Genomic DNA, 23,924 nt, shown 5'->3' with positions numbered 1-23,924 from the left:
ACAGGATCCTTCTAGAAAGCCAATCTGTTCTAATAAAGATCTACTCATCATTCAAAAAGAACTTTGGGTACCATGTTACTGCTAGAAGATTAGTTCTAAAGAAGATTGAGGAGCTGAGGAGTAATAGAGCCAAAGATGCACTCCCAAAAACTCCATCAATTTCCTTCACAAGAAAGAGAGTGCATTTGAGGCCTTATTGATTGATGGAATTTAGGGATGAAAAGGGAATTTAAAGATTTTTTAGATTGGAGGACCAGTTGAGTATCTCTAGCAATAAGACTATTGGAAATGCAAGGAATGCTAGATCTCTCAGAAGCTGATGAACTTGAATTCCATAGACAACTCCAAAACCAGATAGAAGAGAACAACATGAGGCTTGGGAAGAAATCCAGACAATCAAGGAAATAGATTTATCTGCTCAGACTAGAGGAACACCTTGATAATGATTGTGAGAAACTTCTTTGTATACTTTGCATTGTTCATTTTTCAGTAAATATTGCAGCACTTATCAGTTTTATCTACTATTTTCAATCTGTATTCTTAGATTATTTTGTTATCATCAAGTTTCTCTTAATTTATGGCTACAATTCCAGTAGACATAAATTGGGGGAGATTGTTAGGAATATGCTGTGAACTCGATGATAAATTAAACAAAACACCTTAGTAGATTTAACTTAGTGAATTTTGTAGCACTCGACAGATGATCAAATATAGTCCCGACGGATGATTCAATATAGTCCCGACGAATGATGATTTGACATCCATCGACTGAGTAGCTTATGTAATAATAAGTAGTGTAGCACATTTCTGCAAACAACTTTGTGTAGATTCTATAGGAGCTTATGAGTCATGTTGACTACTAGTAGATATGCATAATAGGTTGATTAATTATAAATATGAGATGTCTTGTAATTCTACATAAGTGAAATGAAGTCAAGTGTCAAATAGCTACCTGAAGGATGATCAACAAAGCTACCCGACGGATAACAAGAATGTACTCGACGAATGATCAATTCAAATATCTGTTGACAGTGACAACACAATCACATGTGTTGGGTGTTTGCAAAAGGAATATGGCAACCTATTTAGCAAGAAATGAAGAACAAAGAAGCATTACCACTTCTATGCAAGTTATGAAGATTTTCAAAGATGCTGGAATAGAGTAATGAAGCAGCATGTAGTTAGACTTGATAGGTTTTGTCTTATTATCCTGTCTTATTACCATGTAAACTTGGTGATATATAAACCAATTGTAGCTAGTAGAACAAACTTAACTAAGCAAACAATTTTAGGAGAGAAATAGAAAAAACTGTATTTGTCAAGAATTTCTCTATAGTTTGTTTGTTCAACTTGTAAAGCAGCTGTGAGCCAATTTGAGCTTCACAGAGTTCTCAAATTGATATATATATATATATATATAGTGGATACATTCAAATCCACCAGAAAGTTTTAAAGACTTGTGTTTTTATTACTTTGTGTTTGATTTATTTAATCCTTTCATTCTGCACTTTGCAAATCAAAACACATATATATCTGTCGAGTTAGAACTGTTTTAAAATCTTGAAAAAGTAGCCAGAATTACATTCAACCCCCCATTCTGTAATTCTTGTTATATTGTTAGGGAATAACAGAGAGCACAAACTCAGGGGAGGAAAGAGAAGAAGGATCTAGCAGTCATACCAATAATAAAAAAAATGATGAAGGCACAAGTCAACAAACTCATACAAGGAAGTGGGATAGAAGTCACACTAGAGAAGCAAATATTGGTGATCTTACTGCTGGTGTGAGGACTAGAAGTGCAACTACTAGTGAGTGCCTACATGCATCCTTTCTGTCTCAAATTGAACCCAAGAAAACTGAAGAAGCTCTAATGAATCCTGATTGGATATCTGCTATGCAAGACGAGCTTAATAAGTTTGAAAGGAACAAAGTTTGGGAGTAAGTTCCTGCACCAAAGAATATAAGCATTATTGGAACAAAATGGGTGTTCAGGAGCAAGATGGATAAAAATGGTATAGTTACCAGAAACAAAGCAAGGTAGGTTGCAAAAGGCTACTCACAAGAAGAAGGAATTGATTATGATGAAACTTTTGCTCCAGTTGCAAGACTTGAAGCAATAAGGATTTTTTTAGCATTTGCTGCACATTCAAATTTTAAAGTATATCGAATAGATGTAAAGAGTGCCTTCTTAAATGGTGAGTTAGAAGAAAAAGTTTGTGCAATAACCACCTGGCTTTGAAGATCCAGAATTTCCAAATTTTGTGTACAAGTTACTCAAGGCTCTATATGGACTAAAGCAGGAACCTAGAGCTTGGTATGATACATTATCAGAATTCCTATTGAAGCATGGTTTTACTAGAGGTACTATAGACAAGACTCTGTCACTACTAGAAATAGTGCCTACGACATCACCCCTTTAACATTGGTTGGAAATATCACCGATGTTAAAAATAGTTTTAACATTGGTCGCTTCAAAATCGATGTTAAAGGTGTTGTAAGACATCGGTATCTTAACCAACCAATGTCTATAATCGTTTTAAAAAAAAATAAAAAAGGCCCGCTTCTTTCTTTCCCCCGTTAATATACCAACCCCTCCCCCCCGAGACCAAAAATTTTATTCTCAGTTTCCCCTAACCAAAACCATTTCCCCCCTCTCTCCCTCATTCTCTCTTCTCTCTCTCATTCTCTCTTCTTTCTTATCGCTTCTCTCTCACTGTCTCTTCTCTCTTCTCTCAGTATCTCTTCTCTCAGTCTCTCTTCTCTCTCATCTCTCACCGTCTCTCTTCTCAATCACTCTCTCTAAACCTAATTATACCCCTATTTGTACAAACCTTTAAATAAACTCGATTAATTCCTAAATCAAGCTCGATTGGTGATACATTATCTTGAAAGAAGTTGGGTCTACTCGATTTGTGTGAGAAAATTAAGTTTATTTCAAATTTATTTTCAAATTTTATGTTTTTATTTTAATAGAGTTTTGTTTACAAGTCTCTGGAGCTTCATTAGTGCTGAAAGAAGTTGGGTTTACTTGATTAGGTAAGATTGACATCTAATCTAATCGATTAAAAGTTGGTGTATGTATTGTTAATCTTGAAAGAAGTTGAGTTTAAAGATCTATATAAGTTGTACTGGTGGCCATGTTATTATTACTGCTGGTATAGTTTCTTTATTTTTTCTTCCATGTTTCGGCCGAGTCAACACTGAAATATAAAAAGCTTTCACCATGAACTTTTTGAACAATGAAAGCATTTACATGACGTACAGTCTAGTTTGTAGGAGCCAATATGGCCCTCTTACTTAAGTACTTTATTTCCTTTTCGCAAAGCTCAAAGTCTGGATAAGTACTAGCCATCAACTTCTCAACAGTATTCGGAGTTTCAAGATCACAAAACTGTTGAGGAACTAATACAACATCAACAATTGCCTGACAATCATGAGTTGCAGGTAAGAGAACTTTACCTTCACCAATGTCAAGCACCCATTTAAAGAAAACTTTAAATTCTTCAATCTCAACTCAAGCTGGCAATTCGTGTCGTTCATATACTTTCGTGTCGTGTACTTTCGTGTTTCGTGTAGTGAAGGGCAAACACATATCCGACACGTTTAGCATTCGTGTACTTGAGGGTAAACACATATCTGTAACTCATCGTTTCGTGTTCGTTTCGTGTACATTTCGTGTATAAAAATAAATAAAATATTTAATTAATAAATATATAAAATATTATATAGTTGGATATAATTTAAATATACATTTTTATATATATACTAAACATATACATATATATATACAAATGACGGTATATTTTTGGATATACTATTATAAATATATATGAATTTTATGTATATATACATATAATATTATAATAATATGTATATTTATATAAATGAATATATAAATAATAAAAAAATTATTAATAAATTTATTATTTCGTGTACTTTCGTGTCGTGTCGTGTATCCAAGGGTAAACACATATCCGTACCCGTTTAGATTTCGTGTTCTTTCGTGTCGTGTACATTCGTGTTCGTATACCAAAAACCTGAACACATATCCATTTATATCGTGTCGTTTTATCGTGTCGTATACCAAATTGCCAGCTCTAATCTCAACAATAGAATTCCCTTTACTCAATCTCATGTTTTTGTAACTCAAAAAATGTACAAATATCCCACAAACGTGATCTAGGTATGCAAGCTGCAACAACATCTGCTCGGTCACCCCCTGGTATGACTGGAAAAATCTTTCTAAAATCACCTCCAAACACAACAGTGATTCCGCCAAAGGGCAATTCAAAGCGCGAAGGATCAACATATTTCATAATATCTTTCAAAGTTCGATCTAAACACTCAAACGCATATCTATGTTGAATAGGGGCTTCGTCCCAAATTATGAGTTTTGTTTCCTTTATAAGTTGGGTTATATCGGAATTATGACCTATACTGCATAAAAAAAATTCATACAGAATAATGGGAATCTTGAATCGTGAGTGCGCAATCCTCCCACCAGGCATTAAAGTTGCAGCAATACCCGATGTGACCACTGGAAGTACAATTTTTCCTTCCGACCTTAGTCTAGCTATAAGAGTTCTCCATAAATAGGTCTTTCCACAACCACCACTTCCATGTACAAAAAAATCCCCCCGTTACCACAATACACTGATTGAAGTACCGTATTGAAAACTTCAATTTGATCATCATTACATGTCTGTAACAAAATCTTATACTGAGTTTCCATTTGGGCAGTGTCATACCCAGTCTCTTCAATAACTAAATTATTTTTCCCAAAATTCAAGTAACTATCCGGAGGTTGGGGTAACTGATCATAATTTTTCAAGGATTTCCCTGTAGATCGAAGCAATTCATGAATTTATGCATCAAAAATTTTTTCCTATTGTCAGAAAGTTAGATCAACAACATTTACTATGGTTAACAGGTTACTAAATATTTATTTGAAATGTTAATAGCTTAGTAAATATTTATTTGAAATGTTAATAGGTTAATAGGGTAGGACTACATTTATGTATTGATAAAAGGTTAAACGTACCACTTAGGATATAAAATTTAAGTTGTCGGTCATTAAGGAACAAATGTTTATCCTTAGCTATCTGATGCTTCTTTAGAAGAATATCGTCAACCATATGATGCCAGTTTGAAGCCCACAAATTTCTGATATCAGTAACTTTGTAATTGACAATTATGTGAACAAATAGTTGACGTATCTGGGGAGGTAATCCGCCATCAGAACATTGCTGAAGTACTTCATTCCACTCTTTGTCATCATCCAGCAAACCATACTCTTTACATGGTTCCCTAAATGTTGTAAAACTAACACCACTAACAGTTCTAAGGCTTTTAAAAGATGTTGGACCACGTACTTTTGTAAGTAATAGATGCAAAATCCATGATTCCCCAGCACTGTAATGAGCATAACACATTCTGCCTATCTGAGAACCACGCTTCCTTACATTCCATTGTCTGGAACTATCATTCCACACATAATGTTGGGGAATCTCATCATATGTGTACTTCCTTGCATTCAAGTCTTCACTGTTTAACTAAAAAAAGGCTTCTAGCTTACTCTGTCGGTACTTCTCTCGGGCCGCAAATTTGGTCAATGATTCATTGGCATGAAAAGTGCAATTTCTCTGATTAGGCAGATGAAATGGTAAACGCTCAACGGATATAGTTCTATGATGGATTGAGAAACCGAATATCATATAGGAAGCTTTAGAACCGCATAAATAACGCCCATCAAAATAAGCATTTATCTCATCAATGCTTTCATTAGTATCAGCCTCTTTTCTCCTTTTTTTCTCCGGGTAACTTCCACATTGGCGCGATCATGTCCTTTAAGACAGTATTTAAAAAGATATTTTATACTGCGCACATGAAAACAAACCTCGACATTCATATGACACTGATATTTAACCAATAAATCACGGTTATATGGGACCACCCAACAGTTGTCCAATTCTTCTTTACGAACGTGAACAGATATATCTTGTCTCCGACGTCGATAAATAGGAAATCCACTGTCATCAAAAGTTATCTTTTCACAGTACCTTCAATGAACAACACAATGTCAAATTTATGTTATAAATTTTGGTTTGTGCAATTTTAATATTTGTAATGGAGAAGAAACTTACTTTTTGGGAAAATGCTGAATACATTTCATGTCTTTCATACAGGGTGATTTGACATTCTACAGCCCACAAGGACCATGAATCATAAATTCCCTGGAAGCTGCATAATTTACAGGATCCAGCAGGGGGTCCGGGATCGCAACACTCACAAATTTGTCAACATTTTCTTTGAAGATCTATTTAGAAGCACTGTCAAGCTAAATTTACATATGAACATGCAGTAATCCACGTTTTTGAAATTCAACAACATACATAACTGCATTATAACAAATAATCATTAGTCATAAATTAATAGTATACAGTTAAAATCTTAATTTTAGAAAATATACCTCCTACACAAACACCAAAGTAGGCATTTTTCTTAATGTCCCCCATAAGTTGTTCAAACTTCAACTTAAAAACTCTTGATATAATGTCTAGGCAATTTGGTGGCTCGCACCTAGGAAGGTACTCCATCATTTTTAAAGTCTCATCCCAAAGAGAATTATATGTCATGGTGAGGAAAATATCAGGATGACCTACAAAATGACATACAGCTAGCGCGTCCCGGAAGTTTTATTGAATGTATCGCATTGATCCAACAAATCCTGAAGGCAGTATAACACCTGTGCCCACATTGGAAGTATCTGAATCTTCTTTCTTTACAGAATCATATATATGTCTATATAATTCATTACGCAAGTTTGTTTGATGAGTACGCAACCACCATAGTCGTGTCTGCTCAATAGAGGAGAACACATCAACTAAATACTGCTGAAAAAGCCTCCCTTCAAGCCTACGTGTCATACCTGGAAAATTTATTAGTAAAGGTTAGTTTCATTTGCCTAGTCAAGTTCAAACTTCACATGTCCAAATCCTTACACATACAAATTGCATTTCATTAAAATGAACATTTAACTAACCTTCTTTTTCTCTAACTTGAAATGAATAGCAATAGTAATCCTTCATTGATAAATATACACGTTTACGGGTTGTCTTCTCAACACCCTTCTGGAATTTTATCTTAGGGTGGAATCCATCTTCACCATTGGGGAAAAGAATGGGATATTGAAGAGCCATAAGTTTGGGATGAACGTAAGAAGCACACATCAAACCTTGAATTTTGTCATGAATGACTATATCTCGATAACCACATGTGTCATCAGTATCACCAACAATAATACCCGCAACCTCATCACTTGGACCAACATGATTTTCACGACCACTCTCAGCCCTGGACACCTTCAAAGTAATCTCAAGATCAAAGATTTTATCACTTTCAAAACGGTCACGTTGTTGCCTGAATTTCTTCACCAGTTCATTTGTCTCATCAAACATCTGTATAAGGCCTTGAACAACCTCTGCATCAACAGTGGTATGATCCTCAAGATTCACCCACCGCATCCGGTTATTGACCTCGTTGGCAGTGTCGTATATATAAAGCTAACAGAATTTAGGGGTCTCATTGTCATTTGGAATTAATGAACCAAATACGTGGCGGTTTTTCCCATTTAACCTAGAGATGTACGGACCTCTCCCTGAATAGATAGAATGATCAATGTTACCATAGGTGGATGTGAAGCAGAATATGGCATTATAAAGCTTAATCATACGACAAAAGATAAGACCTTTCTTAAGGTGGTTATATATATCTAAAAGGTAACGTGGAGTGGGTGGTACAGGCGGAAATTTAACTGTTCCTTTTATACAACAAAGTGAAAAAACAGTCTCTCCTTTCGTACATTTGTTATTGACTCTCTCTTCTTTCCACATTCGAGCATTATAGTGGGAGCAAGTTACAGAAGGACTACCCAAACTATAATACTCTTCTGGCACAAAACGCCTACATCATTTTCAAATGTTAGATATGTCAAATAGATCAGTTACACCATCTACAAAAGATTTAGCAGATAATGTTAGATTGTTGTTTGACTTATAAACATAAAAACACACATCTTGATTACTACATACCAGGCTTCCTATCATCCTCTTCCAAAAAATCATCGTCAGTCCAATATTCTTCTCCCTCTGAAATATACTCGGCGCCTGACATTGAATAATCAGAATCTCCAGAATCATCGGATAACAAATTAGGACCGCTAACATTAGGGACCATGCATTTAACGCAAGAAGTATATCAACAGAGGTATCTTTTTCATTACTCATGTACATAGAAATTTACAAATTCAAATTTCATATTTACCTTCTTCAAAATCATCATATGATATAGTGAGGTTTTCTGCACCGAACAAAGTACAACCAAATTTGTAAATCTCTTCAAATAAATTGTATTAAAAAGATAAAAATCATAGTAGTAACAGAAACTTATATAAAAAATTGAAGCTTTGGGGTGGTAAAGGTATAAACCTAAAACACTCACTTTCATCTTGCCTTTCTCCAAGGGCTGCAAATTAATGTTCGTTATATCAGAGAGAGGGCTGCCTTTTTTGATATCCTTATGATATTTCTTCTTCAGAATAGTTTTCTTCTGCCGATTATAACCAGTAATCAAATCCTCAGAAGTGAAAAGATGCCCAGCTTTTTCTTCTCCATTACCCTGTTAGTGTACTCTGAAGGTTAATCTTTTTAAATATAACATTTCATAGTATAGTTATATATACAAAATTTGAGTTTTGAACTTACCATAACTGTTGTTATGTGTGTTAAACTTGAGAAGAAGAAGTTGAGTTTCAAAAGTTAGAAGATGTAATAAACATGAGAAAATATCCACTTCTAAATTCAAAACTTTCGGCTCAGAAACCAAGAAATTTGATATAGCTTCTTTAGTAAGCTTTAGTACTCTTTACCAGTTTACTGGAAAAACTAACCAGATTAGTTTGGTAGTGTAGGCCCATAAGCGGAAAGGGAATGCATCAGTGGAAGAGATGGTAAATTGTATGAGGTTGGAGGTCAAAGTCTGTATAAGGATTTTTACTGTGCAAAATGGGCAGTAAGAACTATTATATAAAGAGATTGCATATTAGTCTAGCCATGAATAATTAATTTTAAAACAACGTCGAAATCTCATGTTTTCTCCGAATTCTCACTTTCTTCAAATTTTATCATAAAAGTTTCTTGTACTCTTCTAGCTATTTATTTACAATATATATATATATAATAATTAAGATTCATATAATTATATCACACACCAGACGATTAATGAAGAAGAGGTACTCTAAATGGAACCAAGATTAATAATGCCTTAATATATAATCAAAAATACAAACGAAAAGTATAATAAATTAGCGAAGTACTGGTACATACTATCTCGTATCGCTCCTGGGCCAGGTTTGACAAAGGGCGGGCTGCTTCATGCGATCTGGGCTCGTGAGCTCGCATCACGTGAAAAGGTTATGAAAATTAATTGACAAATAGAGGAGATAGCAGACGAGCTCAGCTCTCACCTTTCTAAATGATTTTTGTTAATGCGAGCGGAGGTGACCAGGCCGGCTCACATCATGTAGATTTTAGCTTCATTATGAAAAATGACTCATAGATGACTGGGTTATTCGTAAATTTCGGGACCAACAGGGATCGGGCGGGATTTGCGTGACTAATTGGCTGAAGGCCTAACTAAGAAATGGGTTTGGGGTGCATGGGTAGAAGAAACCATAACCCTAGACTAGATAACTTGTTCCCAAAAACAACGTGAGACTTGATCCTTATATATGCACTTGTACGAGAGATGAGTATCCTTATATATGCACTTGTACGAGAGATGAGTTGAGTGGACACTGAACAAAAAATAAAGAAAACCATGTTCGTTCTTGAGTAGTCATCATACAAACTCAGACACCACCATACACAACCTTCATCCGCCCTAAAACACCACCCCTTAATATTTATTCCGGCCATCAACCTCCAAAACACTGTTAAACGAATTTCTCCCTTTTAACACTCAGATAATAATAATAATAATGATATTAATAACCTTTTGTTTGGCAACTTTTAGTTTAATATTGACTAATTGTCCAGCAGAACCCTCTTATTTACGGACCTAAGTCAAACATGAACTAACAAATTTAAGTTTACAATGCATGCGAAACGTTTTAAAGTTGATAGTAGACCTAAGGTCCGAAAACAGATCCGACAGTGTCAAATTTGAACTCTATAGTCAACACACAGTTCATCAGGTTCTAGAGAATTTGTCTAAAAAAGAACAAATAATAACAACTGAAGAGTCATCCAGATCAGTGATGGAAATGAGTATAAAAGAGATGAGTTGCAGTTTGAAGATAAACAAATAGACTGGTAAAATATATACTTGTACGCTGTACATCAAGGTAAAAAGTGGAAAAACAAAGCATTGTTGCTTAAATCTATCGCATCAGTCATGTATGTAGTGATCAGACATTGCAGGTTATTTGGGTTATGTCAAAACAAGTCATGTGGGGAGCCTCAATACTTGAGTTTACTTTAGGATAACATATTTGTTATGAACATGCATGCATGCAATGTGTTTTAACAAAATAAAGCTAAATAGAAGTTGCACGTGAAATCATTGAATAATTGAGTCCATATACAAATGTTAGTCGTGTAACTTCACACAATCTATCTCGAAGCATTTTTTTAACTACTTGCTTATAAATAATTATCAAAAGCTATTGTACACGTATTTCTTTATTTATTGACTTATTGTTATAAAAGTAACATGGATCTTGATTCATAATTGAGGCTATAAAACGCGTTGTTGATAGTGTTTTGTAAAGTTTTATTCCTTTCATTTCAGAGTAGCTGGCAAATTATAGTGAGTTGAAGGTTTATATATATCTAAAATTATATGGTCACAAGAAAATTAATTGTGTAATTTGGAAGAGAATGAAACTCGAAACCTGATACTCTATTCCAATAATTTCAATTTATCACAAGATTTTCCTTCAAATAGCTAAAAATTATACGGCAAGTATGTTTTGAAATGCTATATTACGGTATAAACTAATAGCGATTACAATATTTTGTCTTTACAGGGTGGTTTACTATATGTACGAGCTTAATCTCTTCTGTATATAATGACAGAATGGTGATAATATTTATGAGAATAAAAAATTTCATTGAAATGACTAATTTACCTATTCACTTTAAATTTATATAAAAAAGATTGTTGGGAGTAATTGAACTCGAGCACGTCACTTTACCACTACACCACACTGCCACTTAAGTTTTTTATTATAAGTTGATTGTCGTAAATAGCGACAAATTATTTAACTTTAAACATAATTATAAAATATTTGTACAGTTAGTTTTGAACAATTGAATTTGAGATATAAAGTTAATCATAGTACTTAAACGGATCATTCACTTATTTATTAAACAATTTCTAATTTAAAAAGTATGTCTCATACATATTTAATATATATATATATATATATATATATATATTCTAAATAAAAAATAAATTATACATATAAATAATTTGTTTATATGTTAAAAAGAGATACACTTATATAAATAATATTTTGTGTACTCCATATTTGAATAAATTATAATTAGCGTATTTCGATTTATTTCGAATTTAAAACTAGAACTTCACCTATTTTTTAAAAAATTCTCGAAATTTGACTAAATGACATGCCCGTAAATACCACGTTACTACGTGGGTTTAATTTAAATTACGAGTTCGACTAGAAAATCTTACCAACAAAGAAAAGTTATGTGATATCTTATGCTGGTAAAAATTATTATGTTTAAGGTCTTTATGGAATCAAATCAATTGATAATAAGTATCAAAATTACCAACTTCAAAATCAGAATTTTACCCATTTTGAAAAAATACTTGAAATTTGACTACATGACCAAGCCGAAATACATTATCACTATCAGTTTAATAAATTTAAATTACGAACTCGACAAGAATATCTTACCAATAAGGATAAATTTTATAATATTTTATATTAATAAAAATTAATATTTTTGAAGTTTTTATATGATAAAGTCAATTGATATTATGTATCAAAATTACTAACTTACTGGTTTTACATTATTACATCCAGAACTTGACCCAAAATATATTCAAAATTTGACATGAGATGTCACAAACTCCGTTAAAACTGCGAAGATATACTAAACTGATTTATTTATTAATATTTCACTTAAAAAAATTAGGTTTAAAATATTATTTAATGATGATGAATTTATAAAGAGGTGCTCCTCAAGTACTATTTTTTCATTTTCTTTAGAATAAATTAAACTACAACTATAAAGTAAAATTAATAATTTTCATTAAATGTTATTTGGAAAATGGTACCACATTTAATGCTTCTTCGTAAAAAAATAGTTAATTTATTACATTATTTAATTAAAGATATGTTTATATTCAAATTTTTGTGAGACAAATCCTAAATTTTATATTATTCAATTTGATATGGTTATTATAAGTAATCTTATACATAAAATCCCTATTTTTTGTGGTGTTCTAAGGTCCAAAATTCTAACTTTATATTAAAATCCAATCTAATGATTCAGGTTTTATGTTTCTAATAATTTAAAAAGTAAAATAATAAAATATATTATATAAACGTGTATTATGGTGTTATATCATTAATGTTCGGCAAGTTGAATATTTACGTGTTTTACATCGTAAATACGTATGTTCTTCAAACTGATCATGTTCTTTAAAATCATATGTTCTGCAATGTTCAACTTATCAAATGTATGAGATTTGTAAGATACCTATTAAAATAGTGATATTTGTAGAACATAATTCACATTAAAATACGTTTTAAAAAAGTTTTTATACTATTTTACTTGCGGAACATATATGGACTTCCGTACTCAACTAAAAACAAGGACTCAATAGAATGGAACTTATATATATATATATATATATATATACGAAATTTGAAAATTGTAGAATTCAATATTTTCAAAAAAATATATTTAAAAATAGCAATAATAAACTTAAAAAAAAGGTTTAGTGTTGGAAAATATTGTACAACTATTTTGAATTATTTGAAAAAAGGTTAAAACTATAATGTATTGTACTATATGATTTAATCTGTGTTATGCTATCTAAATAAAAAATTAATATTAGTCGATATTTTCAAAGGATTAACAAGTTCAACTAATATATTAAAAACATAATCAAATTGAAAATATTTAATTTTAGAAAAATAATATACAATGTTATCAAGTTACTATAAAAAGAAATATTTAATTAACAAATGAAAAAACTTCAAAATGATTCGTATGATGATATTAGTACAAATTATCTTCAGATTCTTGAAAAAAACTTTTGAATATCAGTAATTAGTCTTTACGATATATGAATTATGTTTATGTCACATTCATGACTGATGCTATGTTGAGTAAAAATAGATATTGTTTGATTGTTTGTGCTACTACGACTACGATATATAAATAATTGTAATTTATCTATTAGATAATTATAATTTTTGACTAATCATAAATACATGTTATTTGAGTAATTTATTGAATAGCAATTAGATATATACATGACCAAGACATTTAGCATATAAATAAACGAGACCAACATAATTTACTCGAAAATAGAATAAATAATAATTTGCATACATACACACACATGTGACTTTATATTTACCAATAATAAAAGATTCAATTTTAATGGTGTATTTTAAAGTTATTGATATATATATATACTAGAAGAAAATAACAAAAGTCTTTTATGTTCTGAAAATAAGAATGATCAATTAAATTTTTAAGTTTTTTTTCAATGTGTTAAAAACTAAATAGATTATGTCAATTTTATTTTATGAATTGACAATTATTTGACATCATATAAAATTAACTTTGTATAATAGAGAGGATTAAAAAATAAGTACACGGGCGAGATCAACTTTAGTTAATGAATTAAGACATTAACAATGATTTTAAATCAACATAAACGTTGAATTAAAAAAATAACATTTTTCTTAAAAAATAAACTTATATTAATTATAATGTAAATTCTACTTTGTTGAATATTACAATTGCAGGTATTGACCACTTTAATTATGCATTACTAATCTTTTTAAATTAAGTAAGGTAATTGTAAATTAGTAATGACTTTATAAATAAAATATCTCATTACTACGGATTTATTTGTCCAAAACTCAAAAAATTTACTCGACTTGCAATATACATATATGTTAAATTTTTAGTTTCTTTTTATAAACGTATTGACAATATTTGATGGATTAACTTCAATTTTCCTTTTACACGTACATGACTACCTGCTTGTATTTATTTAGTAAATATAAATTACACGACACAAATAAGAAAACATGTATTATAATTAATGAGATATATTAAAAACGTTATGAACGTTTTTAATTTTTTACATGAAAATCATACACATAATAGATACTCAACTTGTATTTGATATATTTTAGATATTATACAATATTTATTAATAAGAAAACGATCAAGAATTTTACTAATATAATTATATGATCTATAAAAAAATCTAGAAAATAACACAGGGCTCGTACGCGTTATTATACTAGTTTAATATAGAGTGAAAACACTGCTTTATTACTACTGCAGTCTGTTGACATTAGATTTCAGTAGTCAATAAAAAAACAAGAACATCATATCAACGAAAAGATTGCGAACAAAAAAAGGTCCAACAAAAACAAAAGAAAGCATTTATGAGCAGAAAAATGATGTAAACAAAACGAGGGGCATGAAAAACAAGAGAGAGCTATGCTTGGCCACCCCCACTAAGCACAAGTCAGCACCAAGCCCATCTATCTGATGGCTATGAGTTTTCCCAGGCCCCAGTCCGTAATTCTGCTTCTCTTTTTCTTTGCGCCATTCATATTGGAAAAAATGTTAAAAAAACAACAATTTTTTGATATAAATGGCCGAAAATACCTATTCTGAAAGTAAATGACTGAAAATACCATTTTGAAAACGTATTTGTTATTTTGTTATCCTGTTTTATAGTAAATTCATATTTGTCAATAGGATATCCAATTTTTTATTAAAATACACATTTATCGTTGTAATACCCAAATTACAAATGCGTATATTTATTAATTTTCTTAGATTTTCAATTTTTAAATGTGCATTACACTTACTCAATTATAAAATGCGTAACCTAAACTGTATTTTCAGCCATGTCTTTTAAAAATGGATATTTTCAATTATTACACCTCAAAAATGGGTATTTTTAAACATCACCGTACCAAAAGTTTTCATGCATACAAGCTTGCAAGTTTTAACTTTTAAATTTGATTGGAATTTAAGTGAGAAATGTAGTACACGGAATCTATGATTTGGATGCGTTGAGTAAACAAGTTCAAATACTGTTATTTTAATTTCAAGTAGTTAATTACAACATTGGTGCGAATGACTTGATAAATATCTATGTATATTAATTATTAATTCACATAAGCATTCAATAAAGTGGGAGACAAGTTTTAATTATTTTAGCAAACAAGTAGAACATAAGTGAATTTAAGTTGAAAGCTATTTGCAAACTATCATATATATGTTTAGAAAACTATAAAGATACTGCTCCCTCTCTCCCAATAAATTGCTAACATTTAAATAGAGAGTTGGACACGTATTTTAAAATTCTTATTTAATATAGTTTCATACATTATTTCTAAAATTTCTTTTTTCGAATAAAAATTTAAATGTTTAATATTTATTTAAAAGATTTTTTTAAAATAATTTATGTAACTACAGTAAACAAAAGTCTTAAAATACGTGTCGATCACGCCATTTCAAACATTAACAATTTAAAGAGACAGGGTATAAATTATCACATACAATCAATTAATTTAAACAAGTTGAAATTAAACTAAATGACTTCAATTTCTTATGTTTGATTTTAAACCTTAAATATTAAACCATTAAATTCTTGAGAACCATGCTTTTGGTTTGCTATACATTAAGTGTCAGAGGCCGCTGCTGGGATGGCAATCGGGTCAAGTATTACAAAATTCATATTTAAACCCGAAATTTTTATTAAAATCCGAATTCGATCTGAACCCGATCCGAACCCGAAAAAATATCCAAAAATGAATATCAAAACCCGATCTATCAGATTTCAGATCGGATTCGGGTATACCAGAAACCTGAAGCCGAACCCGAAATCCGAAAATTTGTATAATTATTGATATTGCAAGTTCTTGGATCGAACACGCGACTTGTAAAGAAAGAGTTTTAACGTGTCATCTTCAACCCCTACACCACATCATTAATTGTGTTATTATATTTTAGCTAATATTTAAAAAATCAACTCAATTAATACCCAGTTTTTTAGATTTATTATTAAAAGATATTTTGTTAACCTTATAAAACTTATCACCGTTTAAAATGATTGAATAATTATATTTCATTAAATTTTATAATTAGTTAATTTTTAATATAAATATTAAATATATCTTCTAAAAATTATATAATATTATGTATAATGTATATTATATATATATATATTATAATGAGGAAATTTCTATGAAGACCACTTTTTCATCGGAGACCTGGGAGATCACATATGTTCTGCAATCAAAATAATATAAAATATATTATTTTGTGAAGTATGTTTTACCAGTATCACTAATTCATTAAAATTATTGAAGATCATTTAAGTTAAATAAGTAGAATGTGTATGTTCTGCAAGCTTTACAAATGTTCTCCAAACTTAACATGTTTTACATAATAAAATATTTTTGTGATGTTTTACATGCAGTACATATATGATATTCAAGATTTTGAAATTCAAAAAATTTCAGGTTTAAAAATGAAATTCATATCCAAATCCAAGGTAAATTTAAAATTTCGGGTTTCGAATCGGATATCCATCGGATCGGATTATTTTGCCCTAGTGTTGCAACACCGGCCTAAGGCCAAACTCGGGCAAAAAAAAATTTGATGATTTTTAACAGACACATTCTTTTATATACATGAAATTAACAAAAGCAAAAAATTTAAAAATATAGGCTCAAACTAAATTTTAGGGGTATATATTTTTTTTGACCGAAGGGGCACATATTTTTAATAATATTCTAACAGATAAAAAAATAGGATATATTATTCGTTTATTTTAACCGCCGTAAATACTATGAAAGATCTGTTTGATATATAATTGTTTCAATTTTCCAGAATATATAGATACCGAGATCAAGAAAATTAAATATGGCAACATCAAATTTTGAATTGAAGCTTAGAAAAAAAGGGGGTCAAAGTTGATAAAAGAAAATTAGGTGGCCAAAATTATCCAATTAGGTATGAGAATGGACATAATACAATGACATTTATCCCCCAGCCTTCAATAAGTATAATGTATCAATAAATTCGCCAGGACAACATGAAGGGAACTGACCCGTCAATTTCATATTTCTTCTTTCATCGAATGCATGCATTTATAAAAATCTACTACCAAATATTAACTACCCTTGCTGCTTTCATAAATCTTATCCATACCAAACAACATTAACTTCCTAGCTAGTAAAATTTATTCATTACTAGGAACTCTGTATATCATTTCATAATTAGCACTATCTCCTCTGCATTAGCTTGGAGTCATAATTAAAATTGTGTTTCTAATAATGATCAGACCAGAGAGAATTCAGCACGAATGAACTTGAATTATTATCGTCGAGAAAACTCAAATCGTTGGTCGGATAATTGCCAAAAGATTGCTGATCCGGTGAGGATTGAGGAGATTGATCAAAATCCATGGAGATCAAAGTCATGAGATTGGAATATTGGCATTGCACAGTCACAACTTCAGCTTGTGCTTTCGCTAACTGTGCTTGAAGCTCATTGACTTGCTTCTGGAGCTGACATATTGCTCCTGCACATCCATAAACTGGATCCCTAATCCTTGCATTAGCCTCATATACCATGCTACTAACTGCGTCCGCCCTTTGATACTCAGGCAATTCCTGAAAACACAATTATTAATATTTTCAGATTTATTAAGCAGCAAATTTTCTTGTAATTTTAGATAATAATAGTATTAATGTTTGTATTTTTATTGTACATGCAACTTGTAGACTTGTAGACAGGTAGGACATCATTTATAAAACGATCATAAATAAGGTCCACTTAAACCAGTATGCAGTTATATATGTGAACTTGTTAGCACTCTTTTTGTAACTTTTTAGTTGCCTTTTATAATTTGCATGTTACACATTCACATCTTGACACACTCGCGGCAGCTGAAAAGAATCTGAAAAATTGTATTCAAACTACAACCGTTTCATGCATGCCATAAACCAATACTCACATTATCAAGGGAGGTTCATTTTTGAAATAATAGGAAATCTGATAAAACTAATCACAGATAGTGTTTCCATTAATACTCGAACCCTGTACCTAAGGTTGGCTAAATATCTTAAGTTACCGGCTCTCCTAAAACCTCAAATTGTTAGAAAACAGAGCTTATCAGGATCAAATCAATTATATCATTAACAATATCTATTACAAAAATTAGCGTACCTGCAAAAATTTGATAATGTTGCTGGCTCCGAAAACACGATGAGCAGTGGTGAATTTGATAGGATCACTAGGAGGAAAGTAAGGTGCCAATACACATTTCTCCGCACATCGCCGCCTCAGTATCTTGCAAGCTGCACAAGGGCTTACAACTAATGGTATAGGAGGTGAGTTGGGAGCAGACAAAGGTGATAAAGATTTTGTAATTGTTGTACCACTGCACTCCATAGTGATGTGTGTGTCTGTAGTCAGAGAGGAAGTGAGTTGAAAATGTATGTATTGTTGGTGGTATGGAATCGAGTAGATGAATGTTATATATATATATACTATGTAGGAGGATAAACATGATGAAAACATGACGCTAACATTTTGTAAAATGATGCTATGAATAACGGAGTGAGTTGCGTGAGAAAACTTCCGTTTAGATTTATGGTTTATTAGGTATGTGAATGCTACCTTTTATTTGTCTTAGGTATGTGAAAACTCTCCGAGTTTGAAATTGGTGTGCTTTAGATTGAAAATATGTTATTATGTTTTGAAAATTGTATTAATAAAAGTCGTTAAAAAAGGTTTGCTAGCTGAAAATTAAAGTAAGGTACGCATTTTTTTTCTATTTATATACATTAAAATTATATTCCATGCCTATCCTCCAAATTTAGACTTTTCTTTCTATATGTTGTTAATCTACTGTAATTGTTTGACTTTTTTCCGCATTCTGGAAACTTTAATTTGTGCTCCCCTTTTTCTTATTTGTCTTGGAAATTATAGACATGTTGTGAATATACATTTCATAATAATTATTCTCAAAAACATTATAAATTATAATCGAAGACCTATAAATTAAACATGGTATACGTGATTAATTAAAACTACTCTTACCTTATCACCACAAATAACTATATATATAATGAAATGCAAACATTTTTTTTATAAATATAATAGATAGAAAATTTAGTTTAATGATACAAATCAAGGATTAAGTTGAGAAATATTCATGGGAGAGCAACTGATCTGGAGGTTGTGAAGCTGGTGCCGCCACTATTGAGACAAGTGAAATGTTCCTACTCTTTTAACTACCTATTTGATACGTGGCACTACTACACTCTCCACTGATAATGACTCTCTCTTATTGGTTGGCTTTTGTTAGGTGCGAGCAGTTTTCTTAAAACCCCCTGATTTTTTGAAAAATTCTCAATTAATTTTGGATTAATTCTTAAAAAATATTTGGCCAATCTATTTTTTGAAATCAAATTAATATTTTTAAATTATTTTTAAATTATATATCTCATAATAAATAAGGTAAATATATTAAATATTATTAAAATATTTAAATATATCCGACTTTTGTTTCAATTAATTTCTCCGATTAATCCCCAATTTGCCGATTAATCTCTAATCGGTACCTAAAACGATTAGTACCGATTACCGATTTTTACAATCATGGGTGCAAGCGCCGGTCTCCAAATTAAATACCTACAATTATTTTTTTGTTAAATTTTTTTAATTAGATATAAACCTATTAAATCGTCAATAATGAAAACTTAAATATTACTTCCCTCTAAGCCTCGTATCTTTATGATCATAGAAAATCAACTATTTATTATCTTATAGAATCGGAGAATTCAAAACTATTAGGCATTTATCTTATATACTTGATGGTGGCGAAGTCGTTAAACTTGCAATCATTCCTTGTTTTTTATCAATTGTTTCCACCGAATCCTACTTCTCTTGTCAAGTATATATATTTAGCGTGTGGACCGTGCCAGAGGAAATTTATACACACATGCTTACTCGCTTTTTACTTAATTGGTTATCGCAGTTTAGTCAAACGACTCGTTGAAACGAGATGTAAGTCCCGAAATTGAATGAAAAAGAGAAGCTGAATTAAGTGGTTATCGTAGCTAAAAATCTGTCATTATTTTTGTCCTCATGAATATATAGAATTATATTCTGTATGCAGAAATGGATGAGAGACATTACAAAGTTCGGGAACAGTTCGGTAGAATAATATCCTCATTCTATAAAATATACAATATATATATCTCACCCTGAATTGAGGATCATAGGATTAAAGAAGGTAAATTCAATCAGTTCGTTCGAGATCTAAGAAATAGATTGGGGCCGAAAGACAAACAGAAAGAATCAGAAGCGGAGGAGCCTAAACGAAAAGACAGGATAAGGGGTCAAGTGAAGACAATTTCTAGGGGCAGTGTATTGGACAGAGATAGTAAGACAACCAAGAAAAAGTACGCCCGACAAGTGTACAATCTCTATCAGTTCGGTCAGGAGAAGCCCCACATGCCCATAACTTTTAGCACAGAGGATTATGAGGATGTCATTCGTGCGCATGAAGACCCCCTAATCATCAATCTTCTCATTGGGCATAACAAAATTTGGAAGGTGCTTTTGGATACTCGCAGCTCGGCCAACATCATGTTCCGCAAGACTTACTGCAAGATGATCTTGGCGGCGAACAATTAGAACCCTGCAACGAAATACCCCTCTACGTCTTCAGAAGACATCTAATACAGTTCGAAGGTACAATCACTCTTCCTATCCTTTTGGGTAAATTACCATACACTGTTGAGAAGCCAGCAAAATTGTATGTAGTTCGGATTGAGAGTCCCTACAATGCAGTTCTCGGAACGCCGTTCTTGTCAACCTTTGAGGCAGTGGAGTCGATACCCCACCTCAAACTTAAATTTCCAACTGAGAAAGGGATGGGGGAGATAAGGGACGATCAGAAAACTGCCCGAATAATCATGCTGGAAGACTTTGAAAAAGATCAGGCCTACGAAAAACCAGATGAGACTGGAAAGAGAAAAAGGGCCGAGACCGAACCTAGTAATAGTCGAGAGACTCTGAACATTGACACTACACCATATATGGCTTGTTGTAAAAGTTTTTTCTAGAGAAACTAGCTAAAGTGTGACCATAGGTGCCTTAAAAATTATTTTTGGCTACCTACAGTTATACTTTTATTATTTTAACATTTAATGTCATTTAGTGTAACCATAGAGAAAATGCGGCATTTAAGGTTACATCCAAATTAATGTTACCGTTGGTCTTAAAAAATGTGTAACCAGACATTGACAATTTAGGCGGTTCAAAGAAAAAATGGGCAGGATTGAATTTTTAATAAAAACAGATACGATGGAACCAAATGCCTTATCTTAAAACTAAAAAACTAAATTAAAATCATTTATCTTACAATCTCACCTCAACAAACTAAAATTCTCTCTCTTGTGTCTCTCTCTCTCACTCATCTCGCACCTCGTTCAGTCGTCACTCTAAATCGGAACGCACAATCGGACTTCAGTTGGAAACTCTCAATTAGTGTTTAATGCAATCTGAGAGAAGGGGCTTCAATTAGGGTTTGAGAAAAAAGGGCTGACCGGTTCAATTAAGCTAGGGATTCAAGTATAGGGCTTCGATTTAAGGATGATGTATTATTATCTCTATCTATTTTGTGTATCTATTTTGTGTGATGTATGTGCTTCGATCTCCCTCTTCTATCTTTGTATGTGTTTTTTCCATCTCTCAGTCTCCTCTATAAATTTCTCTTATCTATCTGCCTCTCTCTGTTTCAGTTATAATATAGTGTCTTAAGATCAAATTCGGTGGACTCATAGGTAACTATCTCGGTCGACTCAACACAAGAACCTAAACTCGCACATTGCATCTGTCTCACGATTTGATTATCTCGTTAGTTTGTTTGTTAAGATTGTCAGATGCACTGGAGATTTTCAAAAGGAGACTCTCAACCCCTTTGAAGTTACCCTCTTAGTATCTTCTAGTACATCTGCAAACTTGCCTACACTTTGGTATCTTATTAATTGTGTAGTGTTTTTGTATGTTAATTTGGTTATATTTTTGTTCTTTATATCGCTAACCATTTATCTGGTCAATTATGTGTACAGGTCTTGTACATGCAATTCACTGAAATTAGATGATTTAAATGCTTATTTGCAGTTTTTGGTTTAGTTTGGCCGAAAATTAGAGATTCTAAATGTTAAATATTAATTACTTTAAAAGTTTACAGAGATTCTGCATATTTGACTTCTCTTATGTATTTTTTTTGTAGAACGACATGTTCTCTTAATGAATTACTTTTTGTTTACGTTCGAGAAATGTGCTTTGTGTTCAATTTTGTATTTAAAGTATATGAGTTGTTAAAGTAGTATATATTGATAAACTGGTTGTCTTGAATGATGTGTTAGTGTTATTATAGTGATTCGAACAAATGTACTTAACTTGAGATTTGGAACAACAATACTTAATGGTTATAGTGATATTTACCTTTCCCCTTTATTCAGCTGTTGCTATAATATTGTGTAAGAGTAGAAGTTTATCACTGTTAATTATAATACCAAGATTGCTTAATCTCCTAACTCTAATTATTGTTCCATATTTTGTCTAAAGATGAACTGAAATAGAGCACCATTGTTCCCATCATATATCCTACGAAACCCAAGCATGTATTTGTTTTTTACTTTTTAGGTTGGAACACTATTTCTCTTTTAAACAATTCAAAGATCCTCTAAAGTCATGTAGATTAACAAACTAGAATTCTAGTGAAACTATTACATAATTAGTAGTGAATATAAAATGTCTCTTTTTCCAAGATGTTATAATAACACCTTTTTACTTTTACTTTTTTTTACCTTACTTAAAGGACTTGTTCTTCATATAGGGTGTTCTCTACCAACATAGATTTTAGGCCATATTTGAAATTATTGTTTCGAGTTAGAATATTTTGATTACTAATTCATATATTGCAGATTATGAATGTGAACGCATATAACCTACTGTTAAATAATTTTGATTAATAATTTTCACTTTGGTACTATCTTCTTACTTATTGCTGACTTTGGCATTGGATACACGGATACATTTACATATAATGAGTATCTTCACGTGTCTATTCTTATCATAATAAAAGTTATGTTTCTCCACCTAAAATTTGATAATTTATTTGAGTGGATAATTTTTTTTTTCTATTTACAATTTGTAGTATTGCACTATATTATCTCATTTTTTGAAATTTAACAATGTATTAATTTCTTAGCCTGAAGATTATTGGCATACTGACCCAAGAAAAGGTGTTATGGTCTTTGCTTTACTGGGGGAGCCACGGCTAACAGAGTTGGCTGGGGATTTTGAAATTCATTTTCATGAAAGTCAAGGAGACTTCTATTGGTGAAGACACTATCCTAAAATGTTATGAAAAACAATATACCAACACCTATTCTGGATTATCTCCTCAGTAGCTAAAATTATTATTTTTTCTTTCATTTTTAGTTGGTTAAACACAACAATGATCGAGACCAAAATGTTTCTCACCACAAATGATCTTGATGGGTTTGACAAGGTAAGTTGGGTGTATATTGATAAATT

At 31.5% G+C, this 23,924-nt stretch overlaps 3 protein-coding genes across 6 annotated transcripts; all 3 read right to left on the bottom strand.

Moving 5' to 3' along the window:
• Positions 1 to 4,121: 4,121 nt before the first annotated feature.
• On the bottom strand, positions 4,122 to 7,523 carry LOC141690862 (uncharacterized). Its single transcript, XM_074495619.1, has 8 exons — positions 7,043 to 7,523; positions 6,746 to 6,928; positions 6,470 to 6,658; positions 6,348 to 6,396; positions 5,897 to 6,059; positions 5,042 to 5,552; positions 4,626 to 4,839; positions 4,122 to 4,437 (listed from the first exon to the last, which is right to left on the bottom strand). Exons 1-8 carry the CDS (start codon positions 7,521 to 7,523, stop codon positions 4,122 to 4,124), a joined length of 2,106 nt encoding a protein of 701 aa, XP_074351720.1.
• LOC141693722 (uncharacterized) lies at positions 7,053 to 8,884 on the bottom strand. 4 transcript variants are annotated; one of them, XM_074498880.1, is made up of 5 exons: positions 8,763 to 8,884; positions 8,487 to 8,676; positions 8,323 to 8,358; positions 8,091 to 8,165; positions 7,053 to 7,657 (listed from the first exon to the last, which is right to left on the bottom strand). In XM_074498880.1, exons 1-5 carry the CDS (start codon positions 8,763 to 8,765, stop codon positions 7,563 to 7,565), a joined length of 399 nt encoding a protein of 132 aa, XP_074354981.1. In that variant the 5' UTR covers positions 8,766 to 8,884; the 3' UTR covers positions 7,053 to 7,562. The 4 variants fall into 4 exon arrangements, with proteins under 4 accessions (XP_074354981.1, XP_074354984.1, XP_074354982.1 ...); XM_074498883.1 differs by having other exon boundaries at positions 8,500 to 8,676; XM_074498881.1 differs by lacking the exon at positions 7,053 to 7,657 and adding an exon at positions 7,671 to 7,962.
• Positions 8,885 to 17,267: 8,383 nt separating this feature from the next.
• On the bottom strand, positions 17,268 to 18,851 carry LOC141692530 (LOB domain-containing protein 1-like). The gene is made up of 2 exons (XM_074497401.1): positions 18,531 to 18,851; positions 17,268 to 17,974 (listed from the first exon to the last, which is right to left on the bottom strand). Exons 1-2 carry the CDS (start codon positions 18,753 to 18,755, stop codon positions 17,630 to 17,632), a joined length of 570 nt encoding a protein of 189 aa, XP_074353502.1. The 5' UTR covers positions 18,756 to 18,851; the 3' UTR covers positions 17,268 to 17,629.
• Between the last annotated feature and the right edge of the window lie 5,073 nt (positions 18,852 to 23,924).

The sequence above is a fragment of the Apium graveolens genome, chromosome 10 (assembly GCF_009905375.1).
Source record: "Apium graveolens cultivar Ventura chromosome 10, ASM990537v1, whole genome shotgun sequence".
NCBI lineage: Eukaryota > Viridiplantae > Streptophyta > Magnoliopsida > Apiales > Apiaceae > Apium > Apium graveolens.
Note: the sequence above shows the minus strand (reverse complement) of the source record. Positions and strands in the feature narration are given on the sequence as shown.

Bases quoted from the DNA above. Each gene is read 5' to 3' on its own strand.
- LOC141690862 (XM_074495619.1), bottom strand. From the start codon at position 7,523: ATGCGGTGGGTGAATCTTGAGGATCATACCACTGTTGATGCAGAGGTT. The intron at 6,929-7,042 runs GTTAGTTAAATG...TAAATTTTCCAG, and splicing joins TCAAGTTAGAGAAAAAGAAG to GTATGACACGTAGGCTTGAA. The intron at 4,840-5,041 runs GTACGTTTAACC...TTCGATCTACAG, and splicing joins TAAATTTTATATCCTAAGTG to GGAAATCCTTGAAAAATTAT.
- LOC141692530 (XM_074497401.1), bottom strand. From the start codon at position 18,755: ATGGAGTGCAGTGGTACAACAATTACAAAATCTTTATCACCTTTGTCT. The intron at 17,975-18,530 runs GTACGCTAATTT...TTGTGTTTTCAG, and splicing joins ACATTATCAAATTTTTGCAG to GAATTGCCTGAGTATCAAAG.
- LOC141693722 (XM_074498880.1), bottom strand. The intron at 8,166-8,322 runs GTAAATATGAAA...ATTCAATGTCAG, and splicing joins ATATGATGATTTTGAAGAAG to GCGCCGAGTATATTTCAGAG. The intron at 7,658-8,090 runs GTATGTAGTAAT...CTATCTATTCAG, and splicing joins AGAGGATGATAGGAAGCCTG to GGAGAGGTCCGTACATCTCT.